Below are 25,315 nucleotides of genomic sequence, written 5' to 3'. Positions count from 1 at the left end.
AAATTACTCTGTCAACAAAGCTGAATCAATGTTTGTTGAAGGAGTTCACCGGACAGCAACGTGCTGTAATGTCGATATTTAAAATGTTTTGTATGTTCAGGAGGAAATGTATATTATATACACATGTGATCTATATCTGTGATAGGCCTATCTATCTCAGGATTAATATCCACAGCAGAAGTGGGTTTCTACCAGTTCTAACCAGTTATTTTGAACCATTATTAAACTGGTGATGACGTCACAGAGCTGTTGCTGTTCCGTGGGCACCGCCATCTATTTTTTTTGGTTGCTGTAGCGGCATTTGTGCCTGGCACAACCCTGAGTGAACTGGCAGCAAAAGGCTCCACAACCCACACTAAATTTGAACTAAAATTGCTACATTTCTTCTTTACAATCATATATAAACTTGTATTTCCCATCGCATGTTTTAAAAATGTTTGAATTCCCTAAGCAGGATATAAATTTTCTTGGACTTATGTCTTGGTCTTGAGAATCCATTCTTTATTTAATTTTATTTATTTATTTTGTCAAAATAAATAAAAGGAAAAGGAAGTAGGATGCTTGGCTGCATAGCTAGAGGTATAACAAGCAGGAAGAGGGAGATTGTGATGCCCTTATATAGAGCGCTGGTGAGACCCCATTTGGAGTACTGTGTTCAGTTCTGGAGACCTCACCTACAAAAAGATATTGACAAAATTGAACGGGTCCAAAGACGGGCTACAAGAATGGTGGAAGCTCTTAAGCATAAAACGTATCAGGAAAGACTTCATGAACTCCATCTGTATAGTCTGGAGGAGAGAAGGAAAAGGGGGGACATGATCGAAACATTTAAATATATTAAAGGGTTAAATAAGGTTCAGGAGGGAAGTATTTTTAATAGGAAAGTGAACACAAGAACAAGGGGACACAATCTGAAGTTATTTGGGGGAAAGATCAAAAGCAACATGAGAAAATATTATTTCACTGAAAGAGTAGTAGATCCTTGGAACAAACTTCTAGCAGATGTGGTTGGTAAATCCACAGTAACTGAATTTAAACATGCCTGGGATAAACATAGATCCATTGTAAGATAAAATACAGGAAATAGTATAAGGGCAGACTAGATGGACCATGAGGTCTTTTTCTGCCGTCAGTCTTCTATGTTTCTATGTTTCTAAACAATTATAGGGTGATAATTTGTACAAATTAAACATTGGATATGATAAAAAATAACAAAAGTAGACAATAGAACAGGGACGGTAGGCACAGTGGTGCGCTTATGCACGCCGCTTATAGACCTCTTAGAAAGGGGGAGAGGTCAATTGTAGACAGTCTAAGGTTAAAGGTTTTGGGGTTAGGAGTAGAAACCACAGAATCAGGTAGTGCATTCCAGGCGTTGATTACTCTATTGCTGAAGTCGTATTTTTTGCAGTCAAGTTTGGAGCGGTTGACATTTAGTTTAAATCGATTTCGTGCTCATGTGTTGTTGCGGTTGAAGATGAAGTAGTTACTAACAGGTAGGACATTTTGGTACAGTGTTCCCTCAATTTTCGCAGGTTCAAACTTCGCGGATAGCCTATAACACGGTTTTTCAAAAAATATTAATTAAAAAATACTTCACGATTTTTTTCCCTATACAACGGTTTTTCCCGCCTGATGATGTCATACGTCATTGCCAAACTAATAATTTTTGCAAACAAATAACAAAAAAATAATTATTATTGTTAATAAATAATTATGTTTATAAATATCAGGATCACTAAGTGTTTTATTCAATAGTGAGTACCAGTAATAATGGTGAGTAAATGGTTGTCAAGGGAATGGGAAATGGTAATTTAGGGGTTTAAAGTGTTAAGGGAAGGCTTGTGATACTGTCCATAGCCAAAAATAGTGTATTTACTTCCGCATCTCTACTTCGCGGAAATTCGACTTTCACGGGCGGTCTCGGAATGCATCCCCCGCGAAAATCGAGGGAACACTGTACTGTATATGATTTTATGAACTATAATTAAGTCGGAACGGAGGTGACAGAGTCTTGGACAAAAGAGAGTTTTTTTACATTTCCTCTGAAATAGTCAGGCCTTACACTGAAGATATTGGGTATATTAGAATATAATATTGTTAACTAATACTAAATATATGTGCTGTCCAACTCTCATCTATTCTGAGCAGCTGAGAGTTGGACATAAATAATTACATAATCTACACCAGCGTTTCTCAACCTTAGCAACTTTAAGACATATGGACTTCAAGTCCCAGAATTCCCCATCTGACATGTTGGCTAGACAATTTCGGGCGTTGCAGTCCACCCATCCTAAAATTATCATGGTTGAGAAATGCCACTCTACCCACAGAGAGTAAAATACAATACTGTATTCTTGTCAAAGGAACTTCATGGACCTGATCCTAAGATCATCAAGGAACTGAGCTTAATTTGAACATGACGTTAGCATCATTTATTCAGTATTTATATTTGTGGCTGTTGTTTTTTTCTTCCAGATTTACAACATGAGTTATCCAGGGTACCCACCTGCAAGCGGATATCCACCTGCGGGTGGTTATCCACCAGCTAGCGCATATCCACCTGCTGCTCCAGGTAAGGGTTTTTTTCTTACCTGGTTGTTAGAATAGCTTGCGCGTGTGGCCCCCTTCCTTTTCCCGCCATCTTGCTGCCCTGGCATCATGGTGCGCATGAATGTTCTGGCAGATGTGCTTAAAAGCATCAACAGTGAAGAGAAACATGGCAAGCGTCAAGTTCTCATCACTCCAAAGTAATTGTCCGTTTCTTAACCGTGATGATGAAACACGGCTACATAGGTGAATTTTGAGATCATTGATGACCACAGAGCTGGGAAAATTGTGAATCTCACAGGCAGGCTTAACAAATTATTATTATTATTATTATTATTATTATTATTATTATTATTATTATTTCCTTCCTTCCTTCCTTCCTTCCTTCCTTCCTACCTACCTACCTACCTACCTACCTACCTACTTACTTACTTACTTACTTACTTACTTACTTACTTATTATTTAGATTTGTATGCCGCCCCTCTCCGCAGACTCCGCAGAATAAAAACAATTTATAACAAATCCAAATATAATTTAAGATATTTTTAAAAAACCGGTTTGATTTAAAAAAAACCCATTTACTAAACAAACATACATACAAACATACCATGCATAAATTGTATAAGCCCGGGGGAGATGTCTCAGTTCCCCCATGCCTGACGACAAAGGTGGGTTTTAAGGAGCTTACGAAAGGCAAGGAGAGTAGGGGCAGTTCTAATCTCTGGGGGGAGCTGGTTCCAGAGAGTCTGGGCCGCCATAGAGAAGGCTCTTCCCCTGGGGCCCGCCAACCGACATTGTTTAGTTGACGGGACCTGGAGAAGGCCCACTCTGTGGGACCTAATCGGTCGCTGGGATTCGTGCGGCAGAAGGTGGTCTCGGAGATTATTATTATTATTATTATTATTATTATTATTATTATTATTATTAATTAGATTTGTATGCCGCCCCTCTCCAAAGACTCGGGGCGGCTCACAACAATAAAAACAATATTATAGCAAAACAAATCTAATATTAAAAGAAGTATATAAGACCCTATCATATATTTAAAAACCAAACAGCACATTCATACCAAACACGAAACAAAATATAAAAAAACCTGGGGGGGGTTTCTTTTCTTGGATTTATCTATGGCTGGCCTAGCGGAGGTTGAAAAAGCTCAATAAATTGTGTGCCAATGGGTGTCGCACATTCGCAGTTGTGACACATTTTTGAGCGACAGGGAGCTGCAGCAGATGGATGAAAGAGCCTCGGATTGCCAGCCCCGATCTAGTTAGAGTCAAAATCAGAAGAGAGATTAAATAATTAGAGAAGGCGGAATATATTTGGTTTCCTCAACAGGTAGCAAAGCAGCTGTTTGGGTTAGCATGGTTTCAGTGACTAGTCCTCTTTAAACTAGCATGGCTAGTTTAATGAAAAGAAGGACCAGAGGAGACATGATAGCGGCCTTCCAATATCTCAGGGGTAGCCACAAAGGAGTCGACCTATTCTCCAAAGCACCTGAAGGTAGATCAAGAAGCAATGGGTGGGAACTAATCATACAGAGAAGCCACTTAGAACTAAGGAGAAATTTCTGACAGTCAGAACAATTAATCCGTGGAACAGATTGCCTTCAGAAGTTGTGACTGCTCCAACACTGGAAGTTTTTAATGGATAACCATCTGTCTGAAGTAGTATAGGGTTTCCTGCCTAAGCAGGGGATTGGACTAGAAGACCTCCAAGGTCCCTTCCAACTCTATCATTATTATTATTAATATTCTTTTTAAAAAAAATTAATTGAATTTAAAAAACAAAACACTAAACAGTAGCAACAACATTAAACTTTTAATAAATTTGTATAAACATTATAAATACTAACAAAATTTAAAAAAACCAAAAAAGGAAAGACAAAAACAAACAAAAAAGAAACAGAAAGAAAAGGAAAAAAACAGACATAAATAAAACATACATCCCCTTCTCATTCAGAATTTAAGTCAGAGATATATACATTTTTAGCTTAATGTATTGCTTTGCATATTTGCTTACTTTTCTACAAATTTAAATTTTAATCTTTTAAACTGTCTTTCTGTATAATTTCTTTTCTTTTATCCTTTCTTTCTTTCTTTTAGCTAATTACAAAAGTTCTCCCATATTTTATAATTAATATTATAATGGTCCCTCAATTTTCGCGGGTTCAAACTTCGCGAAACGTCTATACCACGGTTTTTCAAAAATATTAATTAAAAAATACTTTGCGTTTTTCCCCCTATACCACGGTTTTTCCCGCCCGATGACGTCATATGTCATCGTCAAACTTTCATCCGCCTTTAATAAATATTTTTTTTAATAAACTTTAATAAATAAACATGATGAGTAATTAAATGGTTGCTAAATGGGAAATTGTAATTTAGGGGTTTAAAGTGTTAAGGGAAGGTTGTGATACTGTTCATAGCCAAAAATAGTGTATTTACTTCCGCATCTTTACTTCGCGGAAATTCGACTTTTGCAGGCAGTCTCGGAACGCATCCCCCGCGAAAATTGAGGGAACACTGTATTAATATTCAGCTAGGTTGTCTGTTTTTTTCCTTATTTGTGGTGCTTTGACTTCCAGGCAGTAATCCCTGGGGAGCCCCCAGCTACCCTGCTGCAAACCCTCCTCCAATTGGATTAGAAAACCTCGGCAACTATGCTAATCAGCTTAATCCGGATTACATGGCAGGCATGGTGAGTGACTCCGGTTTGAAGCCGAAGCATCTTCCTGTTTCATTTGAAGCAAACGAGGCCAACTCCGTGCAGACAACGTTGTCTTCTTTACAGCAGGGTCGAGAAGACGTTCGTCGGCAAGGTGTTGTGTTACAAATGGCCTTCGGTCTTTGAATACCTGGTGTGAAAGCATGCAGCCCTCCCCCGGTGGGTCGCCCTCTAGGGAGGCACAGCATGCCATGATTGCCACATCAGAATGAAATGACAGAGAAAGTTTTCTCGATGGGAGGACGACCTTGAATGCATCAAGACCTCTCCTTTTTATTGTGTTTTACTTCTCTGACATGTGGTACAGAATAACTAATTCGCGAACGCCGCATACATTAAGCCATCCCCCAACTATTATTCACTTTTGCACCATAAAAGGCAAACTTCTCCTGACTTCCCTATAGATAATTAACGGAAGCTACATTCTTTGCCTTTTTCCTAGATTGTATGTTTACTGGTGATTAGCAAAGGAATGTGTAAGGCATATATTTCCTTATCATGATTCTGCAGGATGCTTGCTCAGCCTGGACTTTGCTGCCTGCCTTTCCATAGAGGAAGAATAAAGGTGTTATTCAGCACATAATTTAGGCTTAAAACATCACTCTCCAGCAATATTTTATTCCCAAATTTCAGTGCTTAAAAACCTATGATTACAACACTGGTGGTGTTTTTTTCTTTCAGGCTTCCAATATGTCTGGAACGTTTGGTGGTGCCAATGTGCCGCAGGGGATGTACCCTCCAGCTCCTGGGGGCTACCCTTCTGCAGCTCCAGGAGGGTTCGGACAACCACCGCCACAGGGTCAGCAGCCTTATGGGATCTACCCTCCACCTCCTGGAGGAAACCCGCCAACAGGAATGCCATCCTATCCGTCGTACCCAGGGGCTCCGATGCCACCTGCAGCCGCTCAGCAGCCTCAACCTGTGCCGTACCCTGGACAGCAGCCCATGCCAAGTTACCCATCCGGTCCAGCTGTTAACCCTTCGATGCCATCCTACCCAGGCCCTTCCATGCCCACCGTCGCCCCTGGAGTAGTAAGGACCTTTTACTGTGTATATTTTGACATTCTCCTTTTAGTAAGAAGGGGAAAGACTCGGTGGTTTCTGAGAACATGTTGTTAGTCACGAAGTTGTGTCGGACCCATCGTGACCCCATGGACAATGTTCCTCCAGGCCTTCTTGTCCTCTACTATCCCCCAGTGTCCATTGAAGCTCATGCCAACTGCTTCAGTGACTCCATCCAGCCACCTCCTTCTCTGTTGTCCTCTTCTTCTTCTGCCCTCCATTGTCCCCAGCATTGGGCTCTTCTCCAGTGAGTCCTTCCTTCTCATTCGGTGGCCAAAGTATTTGAGTTTCATCTTCAGGATCTGGCCTTCTAAAGAGCAGTCAGGGCTGATCTCCTCTAGGACATGCATGCCATAGGTTCGCCATCATTATTATAGGGCAATGACAGCGAACCTATGGCACGGGTGCCACAGGTGGTGCACGGAGCCATATCTGCTGGCACGCGAGCCATTGCCCTAGCTCAACTCCAATGTGCATGTGTGTGCCGGCCAGCTGATTTTTGGCTCGCAGAGAGGCTCCAGGAAATGGGTGGGGGGCGTTTTTACCCTCCCCCAGCTCCATGGAAGCCATTGGAGCCTAGGGAGGGTGGAACACGAGCGTACTGGGCCCACCAGAAGTTGGGAAACAGGTCATTTCTGGCTTCTAGATGTTGACAGAGAAGCTACAAGGGAAAAAAAACCCCAGAATATTATAAGATATGGAGAATTTTTATAATTGGTTACAGGAAAGAAAGGATGAAAGAAAAGAAATTATATAGAAAGAAACTAATGTACAAAATTTAAAGAAAAATATGTAAAAATGCGAAGCAACACGTTAACAAAATTAAGGCAAAAACAGATAGATCTCCGATTGAAATTCTGAACGAGCAGGGAATTTATTTTATTTATTTTATTTTATTTATTGGATTTGTATGCCGCCCCTCTGCGGAGACTCGGGGTGGCTAACAGCAACAATAAGACAGTGTACAATAATAATCCAATACTAAAAACGATTAAAAACCCATTAATATAAAAACCAAACATACATACATACATACCATGCATAAAATTGTAAAGGCCTAGGGGGAAAGAGCATCTCAATTCCCCCATGCCTGGCGGCAGAGGTGGGTTTTAAGTAGCTTACGAAAGGCAAGGAGGGTGGGGGCAATTCTAATTTCTGGGGGGAGTTGGTTCCAGAGGGCCGGGGCCGCCACAGAGAAGGCTCTTCCCCTGGGTCCCGCCAAGCGGTATTGTTTAGTTGACGGGACCCGGAGAAGACCCACTCTGTGGGACCTAACTGGTCATAATGGTCATGAATGTAGACATCCCAAATATATGTTTGATTTTTGTTACATTTTTTTGTTTTGTTTGTCATTGTTATGTGTATGTAAATAATAATCAAAAAAGAATAACAAGATATATTTTAATGGTCAAAAATTGGCTGTGGAAAGAGAAACATTTGTTTATCCTTGCATTACTGCAGTCTGGAAAGCGAGGCACAATCCAGGACTTTCCATCCTTTGATCCTTTGAGGGACGCAGAAGTGTTGAGGAAGGCCATGAAAGGTTTTGGTGAGTAGTCCTTCTCTGGCCTCCTTTGTTTTAATTATGGAGGGCCAGCGTTGTCCACTTTGGGTTTCTCCAACTGCTACGTTTGGAGGAAGCTTAAGAACTAAATATTCTATATTTCTCTTTAGGAACTGATGAACAGGCCATTATCGACTGCCTTGGAAGTCGCTCGAACAAGCAACGACAGCAGATAATGCTCTCATTCAAAACAGCTTATGGGAAGGTGAGACCCATAATAATGATATCATTTTTCCACTGAACATTTTCCTACTTAGGGGTATTATCTGCTCCCTGCTAGGTACCCACATCTTATTTATTTATTTATTAGATTTGTATGCCGCCCCTCTCCGTAGACTCGGGACGGCTAACAACAATAATAAAAAACAGCATATAACAAATCTAATATTAAAATAACTAAAAACCCTTATTAAAAACCAAACATACACACAAACATACCATGCATAAATTGTATAGGCCTAGAGAGAAGGAATATCTCAATTCCCCCATGCCTGACGACAGTTTTGCTCGACCTTGCTCGACCTTGAAAAATTACTGTATTTTTTGGACAGAAAGATGTACTTCTTCATCTCTTAAAAAGGGAGAGAAAATGTCTTTGCATCTTATAGACTGAATATTGCTAAAGCCCCCACCCATCCACTGGTCATTTTTTGGGCTCTGCGTGCCCTGTTTTGGGGCCTTTTCCAGGCCTTTTTAATGCTTTTTTAGGCCTTTTAAGGCTTTTTTCAGCCCATTTTGAGGCTTTTTTCAGTCCATATTTTCCCCCAAAAAATGGGCCAAAAAAGTCTCAAAAATGGGCTAAAAAAGCCTCACAAACAGGCCGAAGAAAGGCTGTGTAGGACTCTTGCCTCTGACATAATTATTTGCCATGGGAATGGATACGTTTAGAGTTTGCCTCTGCTAAATGTCATTTCGGTACAGTTCCTAACCACACTTTTTTTTCTCCTCTATTTTTGAACTGGTTAAAAATTAGGATTTGATCAAGGACCTGAAGTCAGAGCTCTCTGGAAACTTTGAAAAGACCATTTTGGCAATGATGAAAACTCCCGTCTTGTTTGATGTTATGGAAATCAAAGAGGCTATCAAGGTTTGTATTTAAAAGAAAGCGATGCCTCCATCAATGTGTTTGTCTGTTTCAATGTTCATTTTATCTTTCTTTCCTGCCTCCTTCCAAACCTGCCCTTAAAATAATATTTTTTTCTCTTGGCTTTTTCTGCTGACTATCAGCCTTGCATTCAGTCTCTGCATCTGTCACACAGCCCTTTCAGATTATTGGAAATATCGTATAAATGAGGGCAAAAAAAATTGAAGCATAGTTTCACTTTGAAATGCCCTATGTTAGCTGTACACAAATGCAAAGCTAGCATTTTGAATGTAAAGTGGATTGTTTTGAATTCACTATGACTTGATCTCATCTTTTTTATGCTTTCCTAAAGGTGTTTGTTAAGATTATATGATTATAGGGTCACCCAGAAAGTTATGCACCACATTTTTTTTCCTTCAACAATTATTCATTTTATTTATTTATTTATTTATTTATTTATTTATTTATTTATTTATTGGATTTGTATGCCGCCCCTCTCCGTAGACTCGGGGCAGCTAACAACAGTAATAAAAAGAAGCATATAACAATCCAATATTAAAACAGTTAAAAACCCTTATTATAAAACCAAACATACATACAGACATACCATGCATAAAATTGTAAAGGCCTAGGGGGAAAGAGTATCTCAGTTCCCCCATGCCTGGCGGCAGAGGTGGGTTTTAAGGAGCTTACGAAAGGCAAGGAGAGTGGGGGCAATTCTAATCTCTGGGGGGAGTTGGTTCCAGAGGGCCGGGGCCGCCACAGAGAAGGCTCTTCCCTTGGGTCCCGCCAAACGACATTGTTTAGTTGACGGGACCCGGAGAAGACCCACTGTGTGGGACCTAACTGGTTGCTGGGATTCGTGCAGCAGAAGGCGGTCCCTGAGATAATTTATTGAACACAATGAAACTTACACACAAGAAAGAATGATGTTTCTTCTACACTCTCTATTTTTCCACGTAATCTCCGTCCCGTTCTATGTCCTTCCTCCAGTGAGACACAAGGGCATGTATGCCCTGTCAGTACCACTCCTTGTTCTGGTCACGAAGCCATTTCTGCATTGTAATGACCTCACCATCTGTGCCCAGCGACTAACCGTACTTCTGTCGACTGTAGATTCTCCCTAAACTGTACACAAACGTTTGTGAATGTTCCCAACAGTTTCTTTCTCCGCAGTGAGAAATTCAATGACGACACGCTGCTTGTAACATACATCACTTACAGACACCATTTCAAAACATTGCTGCAGCTACGCAATCTGTCTGAAGAAACGCAAAATTTACACAAGCACGCCTGACAATTCAAATAATGTATATCTAGAGCTTTGCATTCGTACCATTATGGTAGGCTGAGAAAAAAAAAAGGGATGCATTTCTTTCTGGGCGACCATCGTAGATGATGATGAGAGAGAGAGAGGTAGATAGATGATAGATTAGATAGAAAGAAAGATTGATTAGATGGATGGATGGTCATAAATCGAGGGCTCTCTCACTTAAGGAGAGAATCTCCTGCATAATAATAAGAAAAGCCTTTCTCCCTTTGCTCAGGGTGCTGGCACAGACGAGGCCTGCCTGATCGAGATCTTGGCATCTCGCGATAACAAGCACATCCAGGAAGTCAGCCGAGCCTACAAGACAGGTGAGTGTTATCGCTCAGAATCAGCACATGAACAGTGAGGCATCTGATACAAATAACAATACTAATATCAATAATATTTGTTGCATTGGTTAAGCTTACATACTCCTAATATTAATATTCATACTTGTATTAAGATATAATTCTTCATTATTAATTACAATTACAATATTATTTAAGCTTTCATCTTGCCTACTCTAGTTATCCTCCCCGAGTCTACGGAGAGGGGCGGCATACAAATCTAATAAATAATAATAATAATTATAGTTTATTATAGTTTATTAGATTTGTATGCCGCCCCTCTCTGAAGACTCGTCTTTCCATTTAATTATTACATTTATTCTATTTAGTCAGGTCTTCTTTACTACTCCTAATATAACACACATATTGTATTAAATTATAATCCCTATACTCCATCCTAACATCAATCATCATATTATTTAATCATACATATTAAATTCATCTTTCAACCTCTAATGACAAACCATATCTGAGTAACTTTGTCAAGGGGAAAGTCTTTTGACAATCAACCTTCACCCTGGGTATTCAGTGGTCCAATTTTTTTCTCTAGTTTTGTTAATCTTAGTGCTTTAATTCTCAATGCTGAATGTTGTTTTATGTGGCACTTTTTTGATGTAAGTTACATGACAGAGGAAGGAAGGAAGGAAGGAAAAGAAGAAAGGGAAGGAAGGAAGGAGCGAAAAGGGAAGGAAGGAAGAAAAAGAGGAGGGAAGGAGAGGGGCGGCATACAAATCCAATAAAATAATAATAATAATTATTATTATTATTATTATTATTATTATTATTACTATTATTATTATTATTAAGGAGCAAAAAGAGAAGGAAAAAAAAGAAGTAGGAAGGATTGAAAAGAGAAGAAAGAAAAAGAAAAGAAAAAGGAAGGAAGGGGAGTGGCAGCAAAAAGAAAAAGAAAGAAAAAAGAAAGAAAGAGAAAGAAAAGAAGAAGGAAGGAAGAATTGAAAAGAGAAGAAAGAGAAAGGTAGTAAGGAAAGAAGAAAGGAAAGAAGGAAAGAAAGAAAAAGGAAGGAAGGATTGAAAAGAGAGAGAAAAAGGAAGGAAAGAAGGAAGGAAAAGAAAAGAGAGGGTAATGGCTTGCTTGAGTTTGTCAGCCACTGTTGATATAGAAGAAAAATTGAAGTTTAATTCAGATGGAAAGAGGCAGCAAGAGTTCTCCTGAATGGGAAAATGGCTTGTTTCCAAGCTCTACCATCAGAGTTCAGTGGAAGAAAACATTTGCACTGTTGAAAGGCGAGGTTGTTATGTGAACACAAGGGTGTGGTGAGAAATTCCAATTGGAAATTCCTTTAATGCTTTTCTTTGGAAAAACAGTAATTTTTGAAGAGTAAAATATTAAAGTTTGTGAAGTGTTTCCACCCTAAACCAGATGTAATTACGAACTTTTCTAGATAAGAACCAGGTGTTCGAGATTTTTTTGCCTCTTCTCAAGAACCATTTTCCACTTACCAACCCGAGTCTCCGAAACTGTAACTGGAAAAGGCAGGGAGAAGCCTCCGTGGGGCCTCTCTAGGAATCTCCTGGGAAGAAACAGGGCCGGAAAAGGCAGGGAGAAGCCTCCGTGGGGCCTCTCTAGGAATCTCCTGGGAGGAAACAGGGCCGGAAAAGGCAGGGAGAAGCCTCCGTGGGGCCTCTCTAGGAATCTCCTGGGAAGAAACAGGGCCGGAAAAGGCAGGGAGAAGCCTCCGTGGGGCCTCTCTAGGAATCTCCTGGGAGGAAACAGGGCCGGAAAAGGCAGGGGAAGCCTCCGTGGGGCCTCTCTAGGAATCTCCTGGGAAGAAACAGGGCCGGAAAAGGCAGGGAGAAGCCTCCGTGGGGCCTCTCTAGGAATCTCCTGGGAGGAAACAGGGCCTTCACCCCAATCACACACATTATTTGCTTTTACATTGATTCCTATGGGGAAAATTGCTTCTTCTTACAAACTTTTCTACTTATGACCCTGGTCACAGAACAAATTAAGCGCGTAAGTAGAGGTACCACTGTACTGTGTTTTTTGGAGTATAAGAGACACATTAGTTTTGGGGGAGGAAAATATCTGTCTACCAGGTATTCATCTGGCTAGCATCCTTAGTCTGTCCAGCTTCAGCCCATTATTTTATCCCCTGGTTAGGGATTTAAAAAACCTTTTTCAGAGGCAGTAGAAGAGAAAACAAGCCTGCAAAGACTTAGGGCTGGAAAAAAACTTCTTTGGAGGGAGCAGAAAGGCGGAAAAATAATTAGCACCTTGTTAGGGCTGGAAAAAAAGCTTTAAAAAAGCTACATTCAGAGTATAAAACACACCCAAATTTTCAGCCTCTTAGGGAGGAAAAAAGTGCGTCCTTTACTCCAAAAATATGGTACTTTTATCCATAAATGTATTACACTCATATTCTTTTCCTTTTCTCATCTCCCGGGGGTTCCTTAATGTTGAAATAATATCCCTAAAATATATAATTAATGCTGACTTTTCTTGGTGTTTTACAGAATTTAAGAAAACTCTGGAAGAAGCCATTAGAAGTGACACGTCTGGTCACTTCCAGAGACTTTTAATTTCACTCTCTCAGGTACGTAGGTGATTACTAAATAATCATTTTTTATGATTGCTTAATGTCATCTTGACTGATGTATATCTTGGCAAACTCATGGACTAGGAATTTGGATCTAACTTCTAACAAGAATTAAGAGCTGACTACATTTTAGGTACATTAAAGCAGTGTTTCCCAACCTTGGCCACTTGAAGATATCTGGACTTCAACTCCCAGAATTCCCCAGCCAGCATTCGCTGGCTGGGGAATTCTGGGAGTTGAAGTCCAAATATCTTCAAGTAGCCAAGGTTGGGAAACACTGCATTAAAGGATATGGGGTGGGTGGAGGGGTAAACAGTATTCCTGATTTTGTAGCCAGCATTAGCTAAAGCAATTCTGATCGTGGCTTATTTCAGGAAACCAGAACTTAAACCAAGTGAAGTCCTGATGAATGGATGGATGGATGGATGGATGGATGAATAATAGATGTTTTAACAAAATCAAGAAAGAATCTGATTGAGGCTGAAGGAAAAAAAGGTTTTTAAAAAATCTACATTCAGAATATAAGACGCACCGAAATTTTCAGCCTCTTGTAGGGAGGCAAAACAGTGTGTCTTATACTCCGAAAAATATGGCCATTGCATTTCAGTTACATTTTATTGTGAGATTCTGGTATCCTGAAATCATCTCTCTTGAAAACTTTGCAAGACTTCCCACCCCTCCTTTTTTTTTTTTTGATCAAATAAGATCAAGAACTGAACAGGAGACGTTGATTGTATAATGCAAAATGGAAAAGCCTTTAATGATGGGCTCATCATTATGCCTGCTAAAAAGTTGATAATATTCTGACAGTGTAAACCTTCATCAAAGGGTGTATGCACGTTCATTGTATGTGTTTGAAATTTTACTTTATGTCTTAATATAAGTCTTTTTAAATATATATATATATATTATTGGTTTTTGCACACACATAACGCAATACAAACAACATACAGTAGTGCTCTGTGCATGTATCCCATCACCCGACTAAACATACATTCCCCACCACCAATTGGGGGGGGTTCAATTATTTACGAGTATATATTCTGTTATTTCCTCAGCTCTGATTTGCATTTATTTACAATTCAAAGAGTGATTTGAGTTTATTTTTCACCTTTTCGTCGCAAATTTTACTTAACATATAATCTTTCACCTTGTCCCATCGTTCCATCAGTTTCTCCAGTTTGTTTTTATTAAAGTTATTTAAAGTTTCATTAAAGTTGTTTAATCTTATTTCCATAAGTCATTTCGATTTATTTTCCAGGGCAATCGAGATGAAAGCACCAATGTGGACATGTCCATGGTCCAGAGCGATGTCCAGGTTAGTATAGAGCTCATGTGTACTTCTCACGTACATTTTAAAAAGAGGGCTGGACTAAAAGACCCCCCCTAAAAGAACTCCATTCTATTCAAGCTATAAACATTCTATAAACAGGTAACATTGGAATGCAAATTTTACTGATATTATGGAAGAAGAAAAATGGAAATGTAACACTGATCTTGTTTGGTTTTGCCATTCATTTACGATGGTACCTCAACGTAAGAACGCCTCTACTTACGAACTTTTCTAGATAAGAACCGAGTGTTCAAGATTTTTTAGCCTCTTTTAAAGAACCATTTTTCACTTACAAACCCGAGCCTCCGAAACTGTAACCGGAAAAGGCAGGGAGAAGCCTCCGTGGGGCCTCTATAGGAATCTCCTGAAAGAAAACAGGGCCGGAAAAGGCAGGGAGAATCTCCTGGGAGGAAACAGGGCCGAAAAAGGCAGAGAGAAGCCTCCGTGGCGCCTCTCTAGGAATCTCCTAGGAGGAAACAGAGCCAAAAATAGTGGGGAGAAGCCTCCGTGGAGCCCCTCTAGGAATCTCCTGGGAGGAAACGGCCCCCACCCTCCCTGTGGTTTCCCTAATCGCACACATTATTTGCTTTTGCATTGATTCCTATGGGAAAAATTGCTTCTTCTTACAAACTTTCTTACTTAAGAACCTGGTCACGGAACGAATTAAGTTCCTAAGTAGAGGCACCACTGTATTAAAGAGGAAGAAAAATGGAAATGTAACACTGGTCTTGTTTGGTTTTGCCTTTCATTTACATTAACTGTATACTCTGCCCCTTTTAGGCTCTCTATGCTGCAGGAGAAAGTCGACTCGGGACGGACGAATCCAAGTTCAACGCAATTTTGTGCACCAGAAACCGGAGCCACCTAAGAGCAGGTGTGTTGCTAAGTCTCTTAGGTTTAGGATTCAAAATAGCCAACGCTAAACCCACCCCTTTTGAGATGGGCTCATATAGGCTTCTCAGAAATTTTTAAACCAGTGATGGCAAACCTTTTTTTCCTCGGGTGCCGAAAGAGCATGCACTATGCGCTATTGTGAATGCTTGAGTGCCCACACCCATAATTCAATGCCTGGGAAATGCAAAAACAGCTTCCCCAACCCCCTGGAGAGGCCCTCTGGAGACCAGGAACAGCCTGTTTCTCTACGGAGGGGCGGCATACAAATCTAATAAATAAATAATAAATAAATAAATTTCTGGTGGGCCCAGTAGACTTGTGTTTCGCCCTCCCCAGGCTCCATTGACTTCCATGGAGCCGTGGAAGGGTAAAAACGCCCTCCCCCATCCCCCAGAGGCTCTCTGGAAGCCGGACTCCGTAGTATCATCCCCTAACCCCCAACACTTTACCCTTAGACTCTCCACGGTTGACCTCTCCAGATTCCTAAGAGGTCAGTAAGGGGCGTACATAAGCGCACTAGAGTGCCTTCCGTCCCCTGTCCTATAGTCTCTCCTATATCTCGTATTTCTTCTCTACTATATCCTCCATAACCTTCGTTGTGTATTATTGTGTATTGGACAAAATAAATAAATAAGATAAATAAATAAAAACGCCCTCCCAGAGCCTCTGTGCGAGCCAAAAAACAGCTGGCCAGGACACACATGCACGTTGGAGCTATCTCAATTCCCCCATGCCTGATGGCAAAGGTGGGTTTTAAGGAGTTTACGAAAGGCAAGGAGGATGGGGGCAGTTCTAATCTCCAGGGGGAGTTGGTTCCAGAGAGTCGGGGCCGCCACAGAGAAGGCTCTTCCCCTGGGTCCCGCCAAACGGCATTGTTTAGTCGACGGGACCCGGAGAAGGCCAACTCTGTGGGACCTAACCGGTCGCTGGGATTCGTGCGACAGAAGGCGGTCCCGGAGATATTCTGGTCCGATGCCATGAAGGGCTTTATAGGTCATAACCAACAGTTCTTGTATTGTGTGTGGATTGTGGTTCTTTACCCTCAGACTGAAACTTTGACACAATTCAACACATTTCTGTTCCGAAGTAAGTTTATTTATTTACTTATTTGTTTGTTTGTTTGTTTGTTTGTTTCTTTGTTTTGTCCAATACACAATGAGGGTTTTAGTGGTTATATATCTATATACACATAGTAAAATACATGATGAAGGTTATAGAGGAGATACTCATAGTAAAATATATCTAAGAAAGAATAGAAAAGAAGGTATAGTAATAGAACATATCAATGAAAGAATAGAAGAAGAGATATAGGAATAGAAGAAAGGAATAGGAGATATAGGAGAGTAATAGGACAGGGGACAGAAGGCAGTCTAGTGCACTTGTACTCGCCCCTTACTGACCTCTTAGGAATCTGGATAGGTCAACCCTAGATAATCTAAGGGTAAAGTGTTGGGGGTTTGGGGATAACACTATGGAGTCCGGTAATGAGTTCCACGCTTCGACAACTCGGTTACTGAAGTCATATTTTTTACAGTCAAGTTTGGAGCGGTTAATATTAAGTTTAAATCTGTTGTGTGCTCTTGTGTTGTTGTGGTTGAAGCTAAAGTAGTCACCGACAGGCAGGACGTCGCAGCATATGATCTTGTGGGCAATATTTAGATCATGTTTAAGGCGTCTTAGTTCTAAACTTTCTAGGCCCAGGATTGAAAGTCTAGTCTTGTAGGGTCTTCTATTTCGAGTGGAGGAGTGAAGGGCTCTTCTGGTGAAGTATCTTTGGACATTTTCAAGGGTGTTAATGTCTGAGATGCGATATGGGTTCCAAACAGATGAGCTGTATTCGAGGATGGGTCTGGCAAAAGTTCACTCTAAGGTCCGTAGGGTTTACTCCCAGGTAAACATGCACGGGTTTTATAGCCAAAATGCTTTCACATAGAACAAATATTGACGTGTGTGTTTGTGTGTGTGTGTGTCTTTCTGCAGTTTTCAATGAATACCAGCGAACATGCAACCGGGATATTGAGAAGAGCATAGGCAGAGAGATGTCTGGTGACCTTGAATCTGGGATGCTGGCAGTAGGTGAGTCATTTCTTGGTGGCCAAGACAAACCATCTGTTGGCACGGTAGCTATTGATAAGTTCCTTACATTTGATACTACTACTACTACTAGGAAGCAGCATTATTGATAAAAAATAGTGAGGTAAAAGGATATGAAAAAATCAAAACTGCAGCGATAGAAAGCACCCAGGCAACCATAGTGCTTGGGTGGAAAGACGATAATAAACGGACGATAAAAAATTGGTGTAGGTACATGGTGGACCACATTCACTATGAAATTATGGAAATTAGATTACATAATTACAATGAAGAGAAATTAGCAGCAACAATGAGGCGGTGGGAGAAGGTTAAAAATTATATATTAACAATATCTGCAAGCGATGCAAATGTAAGAAGTAAAATTCAATCACTTTATAATGAATGAACAATGTAACCCAGAGACGAAGCAAATGAAGGATATTTAATTGAATCTTCCCTGGTGAAGGGAATTTTTATTTTTCTGTTTGGTGATGGTACACTTTTATGTTTAAGTTTTTGTTTTGTTTTCTGTAAAACTTTTAAAAAATCAATAAAAATTATATATATATATATATATATATATATATATATATATATATACTACTACTACTACTACTACTAATAATAATAATAATAGTAGTAGTAGTAGTAGTAGTAGTAGTAGTAGTAAAAATAATAATAATAATAATAATAATAATAATAATAATAATAATAATAATAATAATAATAAAAAAAATAGTCTGGTGCTGCTTCCACCATGTTAGGCTGAAGACAAATCAAACAAAAATGAATGTAGCTTTGTGATGTGATGTCTATGGTTGTATAGATGTGATGTACAGTATATGGTTGTATAAATAAAAGTGTTTTTCATGGACTTTCTGCCCTGCCTACTGAATCTAATGAAAAAAAAAATCTGTGCTTCTCTTTGCCTTCATTAAGGATTGTGTTTCTGGTAATTGCAAGGAGTGACTGCGTTCATTTGTAGTAATAAATAGCGTGTAAGTTAAACTTGTGCTGTGTTCATCTCTAGGACCCATCTCAATGTGATTAATGACAAAAGAGCATGTTGTTGTGTTACCTTTGCAGTGATATTTGCTTTGCTCCTTTCCCAGCAGCTAACAAATAGAATCCACGAAGGGCATTTTGAGTAATCAAGATGTTACATAAAGGGGAATAGCACCATTAATACCATTAAGTGGGCCATTTCCTTTGACGTTTGCTGTGCTTTCCGGGTACGAATTTACGAAGTGTCGTTAATGGGTTGTCTCAATTTCCTTTGCAGTGAAGTGTATGAAAAACACACCAGCTTTCTTTGCAGAGAGGCTGCACAAGGCCATGAAGGTAACTAAGTCGGAAACCCAAAACGCTTTTTAAAAACAAGTCATGTGCTCAAATATTCAAAGGATCGAGGCTTCTTTAAGAAAAATGTGCTTGGATGTGGAATGTAGATGTGAGCTGGGCCTGCAGGTTAAAGGTCAGGATAGCTACAAGTGCATGACCCTGAAGCCTAGTGAGATAGATAGGTAGGTAGGTAGGTAGGTAGGTAGGTAGGTAGGTAGATAGGTAGATAGATAGATAGATAGATAGATAGATAGATAGATAGATAGATGTAGGTAGGTAGGTAGGTAGGTAGGTAGGTAGGTAGATAGATAGATAGATAGATAGATAGATAGATAGATAGATGTAGGTAGATAGATAGATAGATAGATAGATAGATAGATAGATAGATAGATAGATAGATGTAGGTAGGTAGATAGATAGATAGATAGATAGATAGATAGATAGATAGATAGATAGATAGATAGATAGATAGATAGATAGATATGGATGGATGGATGGATGGATGGATAGATGGGGAGATGGAGGGACAGCGGAGAGATGATGGGTGGATGGATGATAGATGGATAGGTCAAGAATCATGAGGTACCACAAATATTAACACAGTTGGAAGGGACCTTGCAGGTCATCTAGTCCAACCCATTCCCCAAAGAGTAGACTCTATATCTGCCTCTGCCTAGGATTGAACTCACATCCTTCTGATTGTGAGGCAAGACCTCCACCTCTAGGCCACAGCAGCTTAATGTGGAGGGGGAGAGGTGAGGTAGATGATGGATGGATGATAGATGGATATAGGGGGATGAGGAGAGAGAGATGATAGTAGATGGATGGATGGATGATAGATAGGTAAGTCGATGGATAGGTGGAGGGAGAGAGAGAGAGATGATAGTGAATGGATGGATGATTGATGAATATTATTATTATTATTATTATTATTATTATTATTATTATTATTATTAATTGGATTTGTATGCCGCCCCTCTCCGTAGACTAGGTGGATGGATGGAGAGAGAGAGAGATGATAGATGATGGATGGGTGATAGATGGATAGGGGGATGAAATGGGTAATAGGAACGATGAGTAAAAACCAGTAGTCATAGTAGTGCAGACTTAGTAAATAGTTTGACAGTATTGAGGGGATTATCTGTTTAGCAGAGTGAGGATATTCAGGGAAAAAACTGTTCTTGTGTCCAGTTGTCTTGGTGTGCAGGGCTCTGTAGCGTCGTTTTGAGGGTAGAAGTTGAAACAATTTATGTCCAGGATGCAAGGGGGTCCAAAGTAGGTCCAACATAGAATAGTCACTAAGCGACTGATCCTAACTCAAGGAATCCCTGTAAACATTTCTTATGATCCTAGAGAAATCATTTCGGCATACGGAGAGGGTCGGCATACGTCTAATTAATAATAATAATAATAATTTCGTTCACATTTCTTCTTTGTGGCAGCCCCTCGAATACTGAAATACTGTTATCATGTCACCCTTAATTTTTCTGTGTGATCTTCTTTATAGGGGGCAGGAACCAAAGACCGGACTCTTATACGCATCATGGTCTCACGTAGCGAAGTTGATCTCCTGGATATCCGGCAGGAATACAAAAGAATGTATGGAAAATCTCTCTACACGGACATCACGGTAAGGGTCAAGGTTTTTTTTATTATTATCCAGGCTCTTATCTTGAGTGGCGGCATAGAACAGTGTCTCCCAACCTTGGCAACTTGAAGAGATTTATTTATTTCATTTATTTATTTATTTTGTCCAATACACAATGAGGGTTTTAGTGGGTATATATAGACATAGTAAAATACATGATGAAGGTTGTAGAGCAGATACTCATAGTAAAATATATCTAAGAAATAATAGAAAAGAAGATATAGTAATAGAACATATCAATGAAAGAATAGAAGAAGAGATATAGGAATAGAAGAAAGGTATAGGAGATATAGGAGAGCAGTAGGACAGGGGACGGAAAGCACTCTAGTGCACTTGTACTCACCCCTTACTGACCTCTTAGGAAGCTGGATAGGTCAATCGTAGATAATCTAAGGGTAAAGTGTTGGGGGTTTGGGGATGACACTATAGAGTCCAGTAATGAGTTCCACGCTTCAACAACTCGGTTACTGAAGTCGTATTTTTTACAGTCAAGTTTGGAGTGGTTAATATTAAGTTTAAATCTGTTGTGTGCTCTTGTGTTGTTGTGGTTGAAGCTGAAGTAGTCGCCGACAGGCAGGACCTTGCAGCATATGATCTTGTGGGCAATACTTAGATTTTGTTTAAGGCGTCTTAGTTCTAAACTTTCTAGGCCCAGGATTGTAAGTCTATTTTCGTAGGGTCTTCTGTTTCGAGTGGAGGAGTGAAGGGCTCTTCTGGTGAAGTATCTCTGGACATTTTCAAGGGTGTTGATGTCTGAGATGCGATATGGGTTCCAAACAGATGAGCATTTGCTGGCTGGGGAATTCTGGGAGTTGAAGTCCAAATATCTTCAAGTTGCCAAAGTTGGGAGACACTGGCCTAGAATATCAACCAATCTGTTGCTTAACTAGAAAGGCCTCCATTTACAACGATTGCACGCCAACTTTTGTTCACACACTAGGCTTAAAATGCCATGTGCTGTGCAAACAAAGGGCTTTGGGGAAAATGCTAACAGCCAAAAATGATCTAGTGGTTGGAATGACAGTTCGCAAACTCCCACTTGTAAGTGGTGAAATGTGGTTGGTGGGACTGATTGTGTACTGCTCAAAAAATAAAGGGAACCCTCAAAGAACACATCCTAGATCTGAATGAATGAATTATTCTCATTGAACACTTTGTTCGTGCACAACAGCATGTGTAATTGATTGTCAGTGTTGCTTCCTAAGTGGATAGTTTGCTTTCACAGAGGTTTGATTTACTTGGAGTTATTTTGTGTTGTTTAAGTGTTCCCTTTATTTTTTTTGAGCAATATATACTGCTCAAAAAAAAATAAAGGGAACCCTCAAAGAACCCATCCTAGATCTGAATGAATGAATTATTCTCATTGAATATTTTGTTCTGTACAAAGTTGGATGTGCACAACAGCAGGTGAAATGGATTGTCAATCAGTGTTGCTTCCTAAGCGGACCGTTTGCTTTCACAGAAGTTTGATTTACTCAGAGTTATATTCTGTTGTTTTATTTATGTATTTTATTTATTTATTTATTTATTGGATTTGTATGCTGCCCCTCTCTGTAGACTCGGGGCGGCTAACAACAGTAATAAAAAACATCATATAAATCCAATACTAAAACAACTAAAAAACCCTTATTGTAAAACCAAACATCCCTACAAACAAACATACCATGCATAAATTGTAGAAGCCTAGGGGGAAGGGAATATCTCAATTCCCCCATGCCTGACGGAAGAGGTGGGTTTTAAGGAGCTTACGAAAGGCAAGGAGGGTGGGGGCCATTCTAATCTGCAGGGGGAGTTGGTTCCAGAGGGCCGGGGCCGCCACAGAGAAGGCTCTTCCCCTGGGTCCCGCCAAACGACATTGTTTAGTCGACGGGACCCGGAGAAGACCCACTCTGTGTTCCCTTTATTTTTTTGAGCAGTGTATATAAAAAGTATTTGAATTGAATCCCTTGGTCGCGGGGGCTTCTTTGTTCTGATCCGCTAGTCCCAAAGCAGAACAAGTTCCAACTTGGAACAGTTTTAACTCAGAACTGAAGAAGCTTCGTGGATGAGAAGCGAAATATCTTTCAAGGAGAAAACCAAGAAAGTCCAGCTGCCTCTTGAAAAGTCCTTTCGGGAGGTTGATTTGCGGGCCAGCAATTCTGCTTCACTTTTTCACTCTTCTTTTTTCCTTCCATTTCTCATCTGGGGGCCTTGTTTTTCTTTCAGGGCGACACTTCGGGGGACTACCGGAAAATGTTGCTCAAGCTCTGTGGCGGGAATGACTAAAGCAGAACATCTGGAATTGTAGAGTGTGTCTTTCAAAGTCACAGCTGGCTTTTATAATATCCTTTCTCACAAAGCTGTCAAACCTCCCACTGCTGGATCAGACTGATATGTTTAATATATTCCATCCTCTAAAGGTATAGAATAAATACAGGGAAAACATATATATATATATTAAAAAGTCTGCTGTAAGTAGATAGAGATATTTTTGTCGCATTCTTAGAGAAAATCTGCAAATATTGTATCAGAGAAATGCTCCCTTTAGAGTACAGAAGAATCCTATACGGTTTTGTGTGCCATATTTTGTCGGGCTGCATGGACTTTTTTTTCCTCTTGATTGTTTGAAATGCATGGAGTGTTTTGTTTTGTTTGAATCCAAGTCAAAAGTGCCTGCTCTAAAATGGGATGGATTTGATTCCCAAATAGATATATTTTTATATTATAACAGTATGAGGGAGAAACACGCATCTGGCTGGTAGCCTGGGAGAAATAATTTTTGTATTCGTTGGATTGTGGGAGTTTTCTAATTCGATTGGTGTCTTTTTCCGAGTAAAAGTTGCACCGGTGTATAAGATGCACCTTATTTTTTGGGGAGGAAAATAGGGAAAAGAATCTGCTGACCAGGCATTCATCTGGCTAACGTCCTTAGTCTGCTTAGCTTCAGCACATTATTTTATCCCCTGACTAGGGCTTTAAAAAAAAAACTTATTCAGCGAGAATAACAAAGCTTGCAAGCTAGTAAGAGCTGGGAACATTGTTAGCACCTGGTTAGGGCTGGAAAGAAACATTTGGAGCAAGTTAGAGCAATGAAAAAAACCCTGCAAAGACTTAGAGCTTGGAAAACATTCTTTGCAGAGAGTAACAATGAAAGAGCTTGCAAGCGGGTAAGAGCTGGGAACATCGTTAGCACCTGGTTAGGGCTGGAAAGAAATTTACTTGGAGCAAGTTAGAGTAATGAAAAAAACCTACAAAGACTTAGAGCTTGGAAAACATTATTCGCAAAGAGTAACAATGAAAGAACCTGCAAGATGGGAAGATCGCTAGCACCTAGTTAGGGCTGGGGGGGGGGGGAAGCTTTGAAAAAAGCTACATTCAGAGTATAAGATACACCTGAATTTTCAGGGAGGAAAAAGTTTTGTCTTATACTCCGAAAAATACAGAGAATACTCATTCAGAGAACGTTGATTATAAGACAAATATTGCAGGCCGAAGACAGCTAAAAAGTTGAATCATAGCAACTGCACCAAACTTTGTTTATCTGAAACACTGCATTGCTCATCCAAGCAACTTGATCAGTCAAAATTTAAAACAAAATATTTAGTTAGCCAGAGAGGCTAATTAATTTCTTTATGTCGACTGATCAAGTTGTTTGGATGAGCAACAAAGCAGAGGAACAAATTTTGATGCAGTTGCCATGGTGCAGTTGCGAAATCATGTTCGACCCATCGCGACCCCATGGACAACGTTCCTCCAGACTTTTCCTGCCCTCTACCATCCCTTGGAGTCATTTAAGCTCACGCCAACTGCTTCAGGGACTCCGTCCAGCCACCTCCTTCGGTCATCCCTCCATCGTTGCCAGCATTAGGCTCTTCTCCAGTGACTCCTTCCTCCTCGTTAGGTGGCCAAAGTATTTGAGTTAACCTTTTTGATACCACAATCGGAGAATTCCTTGGAGCGTGCCAAAGAAGGTTTTTAATTCCTGATACTTATTTTAATGGTGGTTGACATTATTTTTAGTGGGACAATGAAAGGGGGAGAAGAATTAAATGTCTCCCCCTATGTGCTGTGAAAATTCCCCTATCTTCCATCCCAATGATCAGGGCTGGGGTTTTGTTTTCCCTGTTTTTGTATTTAAAAGAAAAGAAATACCAACAGCACCTTAAGTCTTTAGGAAGCCGTCCAGTCCAATCAACCATTCACTCATTTCTTCTTTGGTTAGGAGCTTTTTTTCTGGAATGCAGAAAAATTGATGCAACTTCTTTTTCAGGGATAGCGATTTGCAAATAATTTGTAATAAGAACCGAGCTGAGTATCCCCATTTAAGATGAGCTGGAGCATCACCCATCCTGCATTACGGAGAAATAGATCCCTCCAAAATAGATCCCTTGGTTTTAGGGCTTAGCCCCCCCCCCTCAATTCCCTGTTTCTCTCTTTCTTTTTGGCTTAACCTGTTTCTTAAATTGTGCTCCGTTCTTTGCCTGCTTCCTACGGGTTGTACACGCCAGACCTTTCTCTCTTCGTGATTTGAGTTATTCCTTTTAAGCCAAATGTATGTAATCATTTTTTTTAAAAAGACACAGACATTGTTTAAATAAAATTATCTATCTACTCAGTTTCTTTCAGTGCTTATTTGGCCACATGTCAGGGATACAGATTCTCATGTGACATTATTGTTTCGATACTGAATGGGATTGCTTCATTTCTTATTGGGGCTAAAGCGTTTAGGGCCATGCTTGGAATTTTGTACTCAGTTTTGGATGGCCACCATATATAGCCAAAAAAAACATATAGCCCCTCCCTGGTACACAGCTGGAAGGGATCTGATCTGATAGCACAACT

General features: G+C 40.0%; 1 protein-coding gene across 1 annotated transcript in view; it reads left to right on the top strand.

Annotated features, from left to right (window-relative positions):
* The window catches only part of ANXA11 (annexin A11), a 40,785-nt gene extending 15,697 nt beyond the window's left edge, over positions 1-25,088 (top strand). Inside the window, exons 2-15 of the mRNA XM_070752007.1 lie at positions 2,479-2,575; positions 5,139-5,251; positions 5,960-6,310; positions 7,802-7,889; positions 8,015-8,109; positions 8,878-8,991; positions 10,536-10,626; positions 13,123-13,202; positions 14,467-14,523; positions 15,319-15,412; positions 17,413-17,508; positions 18,788-18,846; positions 20,354-20,476; positions 22,700-25,088. Coding sequence (XP_070608108.1) covers positions 2,488-2,575; positions 5,139-5,251; positions 5,960-6,310; positions 7,802-7,889; positions 8,015-8,109; positions 8,878-8,991; positions 10,536-10,626; positions 13,123-13,202; positions 14,467-14,523; positions 15,319-15,412; positions 17,413-17,508; positions 18,788-18,846; positions 20,354-20,476; positions 22,700-22,759 — 1,509 coding nt within the window. The 5' untranslated portion in view covers positions 2,479-2,487 and the 3' untranslated portion in view covers positions 22,760-25,088. The remainder of the gene's footprint in view (positions 1-2,478; positions 2,576-5,138; positions 5,252-5,959; positions 6,311-7,801; positions 7,890-8,014; positions 8,110-8,877; positions 8,992-10,535; positions 10,627-13,122; positions 13,203-14,466; positions 14,524-15,318; positions 15,413-17,412; positions 17,509-18,787; positions 18,847-20,353; positions 20,477-22,699) is intronic.
* The last annotated feature ends 227 nt before the right edge of the window (positions 25,089-25,315 follow it).

This window comes from Erythrolamprus reginae, chromosome 5 (genome assembly GCF_031021105.1).
Source record: "Erythrolamprus reginae isolate rEryReg1 chromosome 5, rEryReg1.hap1, whole genome shotgun sequence".
NCBI classification, from domain to species: domain Eukaryota; kingdom Metazoa; phylum Chordata; class Lepidosauria; order Squamata; family Dipsadidae; genus Erythrolamprus; species Erythrolamprus reginae.
The sequence above is the reverse complement of the archived record's forward strand: the minus strand, read 5'-3'. Positions and strand labels throughout refer to the sequence as shown.